Source organism: Fringilla coelebs (genome assembly GCF_963513975.1).
Source record: "Fringilla coelebs genome assembly, chromosome: 11".
NCBI classification, from domain to species: domain Eukaryota; kingdom Metazoa; phylum Chordata; class Aves; order Passeriformes; family Fringillidae; genus Fringilla; species Fringilla coelebs.
This window is the reverse complement of record NC_140037.1, coordinates 19589191-19591962: the sequence shown is the minus strand read 5'-3', so window position 1 is coordinate 19591962 and position 2772 is coordinate 19589191. Positions and strand designations below refer to the sequence as shown.

Below are 2772 nucleotides of genomic sequence, written 5' to 3'. Positions count from 1 at the left end.
CAGATCCTGGGCTCTGATGCTGCCTGACTTGAGCAGCCAAATCAGTGGAAATTTCAGATACACAAGATGCTGAGTCTGCTCTTGGTAGGGGCATTTCCCGCTCACCAGTACAAACCAGTACTCTGGGGAAGGGAGGGACCCGGAGCATCTGACCGACCTGAGGAGCAATCAGCCACCAAGAGATGACCCAGCAATGTGTGTTTTCAAAGGTGCTGCAAATAAAAGTTGCTGGAACTGCATGGATAAAACCAAGGGATGATTGACTTTGACATACCCAGAGCACTGTCCCTTCTAACATCAGGCATTTCTACAGAGAGGTATTTTATTGGCTTCAGTTTTTCATTAAAACCATTTAAATTTTGCTTAAGAATTTCTTTTTCTTTTAGAACCCAGAACTTAGTGCATTTCATTTTTACAAAATTAGAATAATTTATAGCCTTCTCTTTTCATTGCAAAAAAATACAGCCCAAACACACGTCAAGGTATAAACACTTCACGAATGACAGACGCTTCACTTATTTCACCTGCTTAATGGTGAGTTAGACATTGACCAACCAAACAACTTTGGCAACTTGCACAAAAATATGTCCTTAACTCAAAAGTGCTGATAAAACTCGCTTTAATGAGGCCTTTATTAAGGAGAGAACTGGAAAGAGAGGAGTGGTGAGTGCTTGGAGGTTGAAGCGTTCCTACACCATCCCGCTCTGTAGCTGTATGTGGAAAGGGTACGGCTGGTAGAACACAGGGGGTTGTCCATGGGCAATGTAGTAGCTGCTGAAGTTTCTGTCACTGATATAGGGAGCAGGCTGATAGTAGCACGTGACGTTGGCCGCGTTGGGGATGATGTTCTGTTCTCCGAGCACTTTTAGAGCCAGGATTGTGATCATATTGAGGGTTTGCCTTCGCTCGTGCCCCATGAGGCAGACTGTGCTCTTGTTCACCACCCCACGCAGGGTCATCAAGTAGTCGTACTTGCTCTTCTCCTCCCCGATGAAGTGGTTGCGCAGGTAGGACTCGATTTTCCTCTGCTGCTCGGCAACGTCGGGAAAATCAATGAAGAACCTGGAGCACATGTAACGTTCCAGAGATTTAATTTCAGCCTCATCCGCCGGCTTAAAGTCACGGACCAGGAGGTTGCTGTACTTCAGGAGGCCGCCTCCCCTGATCTCCTCCGGGTTCCGGGTGGAGATCAGTTTGTATTTCAGGTGGTCCATGGCCTGGCTGAAGTCCCCGTACATGCTCTCGGCGATGACGGCGGGGTGGCAGTCCTGTGTCAGGGGCCGGTCTGAGGCCCTGTAGACGGCCAGGATGGAGTCCAGGATGATCTGGAAGGAGTCCACGCTGAACTCGAACTGCCGCCGCAGCGAGCTGACGAACTTCAGCTCCACGTTCTTGCCGCTGTTGTTGGACAGGGAGATGAGGCTCCAGCGGTCGTGGTCGGTGGAGACTTTGACCATCTTCTGCACGTAGGCATCTTTCATGGTCTGAGCCGTGATTTTTTGCTTGTTAACGCATTTTGGCAAGAAGTCCAATAGGCAATTGAGAACTGCTTCCTTAACCACCTGGAACTCGAGCTCACTGGGAAGTTCCACTCCAAAAATGATGTCCAGGTCCTTGTAACTGGTGCCATTGTGCTTCACCAGGATGTGACTGGCAGTGGAACCGTTCAGGCGGATGTCCCTGACATGGATCTGCTTCTCAATGAGCTGCTCCTTTACCATATGGATTATATCCTTCGGCTTTACCTCCAGGGTTGGAAAATTTCCTCTCCCATGAATAGGTATAGCCTCAGTCAAAACCTGATCCAGGATTTTAATCTGATCCCAGGTGAGATAACTGAATCTGTGGTCCAAGTCCTCAGTCATTGTGATACCGGTTGGCTAAACGGGGAGAAAGAGGAATTAGAGACAAATGTTAGAACTTTCTGGAATACCAGAGAGGACATTTCACTTGGTTATACCAAACTTCCTCCCTCAGTGTAGTGACAGAGCTGTTCATTTTAGAGACACAACCCCAGTTAACGGTCTGAGTCAACCACTGCACTTGTCACAGGCTTTTAATTGAATTTTAATGTACTAAGGTTTTAATCCTGCTGAGAAGCCATCACGTTATTGTATAACCCATGACTCAAAGTAAATGCAGCAAACCATATAGACCCAATTTAAAACTACTCAAAGGTTAATAACACCAAGTACTTGGTGGTTCTAATGGAACTCCAAATAAATTTCGCCGTGAAGAGATAAAATGAGCAAATTGAGCAAATTTGTTCTTTCTGTCCTGCCTAGACATCTCCCTGGATCTTCAGTGACTTGAATACTTAGAAGTACTAAAAGACTAGGAAGTTCTTTTGTGAAAACCAGGAATTTTGCAACCTGCTCCCTGTTTATCCAGCCATGTGCCTTGGATGAACTTTGGTCTCTATGGATCATCTAAACACACGCATCCTTTATTATCACTTGTGGTTTGAGGACTGGATATCTGATAATTGTCAAGTTGTTTCCATGATGTTTCTCTGGAAAATATTTCCTTCTAAGCCATAAGCCATGTTTTACATTAATGTATCAATGCTGCAAGTCGTGGTTTGCAGATCTGGTGAGAAAACCCCTTCCAGTCTTGTGGAAAAAGGACCTCAAGAAAGAAGCACCTATAGAATACATGGGATAAAGCTCAGCTTTGGGAATTTCTCAGTTTTAAATGATATCTTGAATTCACGTTTAACAAGGAGATGAGACACTCAGGTGGTGGCCAGGTGGCATCTGAAGGGTCTCAGTG

General features: G+C 45.7%; 1 protein-coding gene across 1 annotated transcript; it reads right to left on the bottom strand.

Annotated features, from left to right (window-relative positions):
* Nucleotides 1–689: 689 nt before the first annotated feature.
* TENT5D (terminal nucleotidyltransferase 5D) lies at nt 690–1874 on the bottom strand (the record flags this gene model as incomplete). The annotated part of the gene is made up of 1 exon (XM_084212807.1): nt 690–1874. Exon 1 carries the CDS (start codon nt 1863–1865, stop codon nt 690–692), a length of 1176 nt encoding a protein of 391 aa, XP_084068933.1. The 5' UTR covers nt 1866–1874.
* Between the last annotated feature and the right edge of the window lie 898 nt (nt 1875–2772).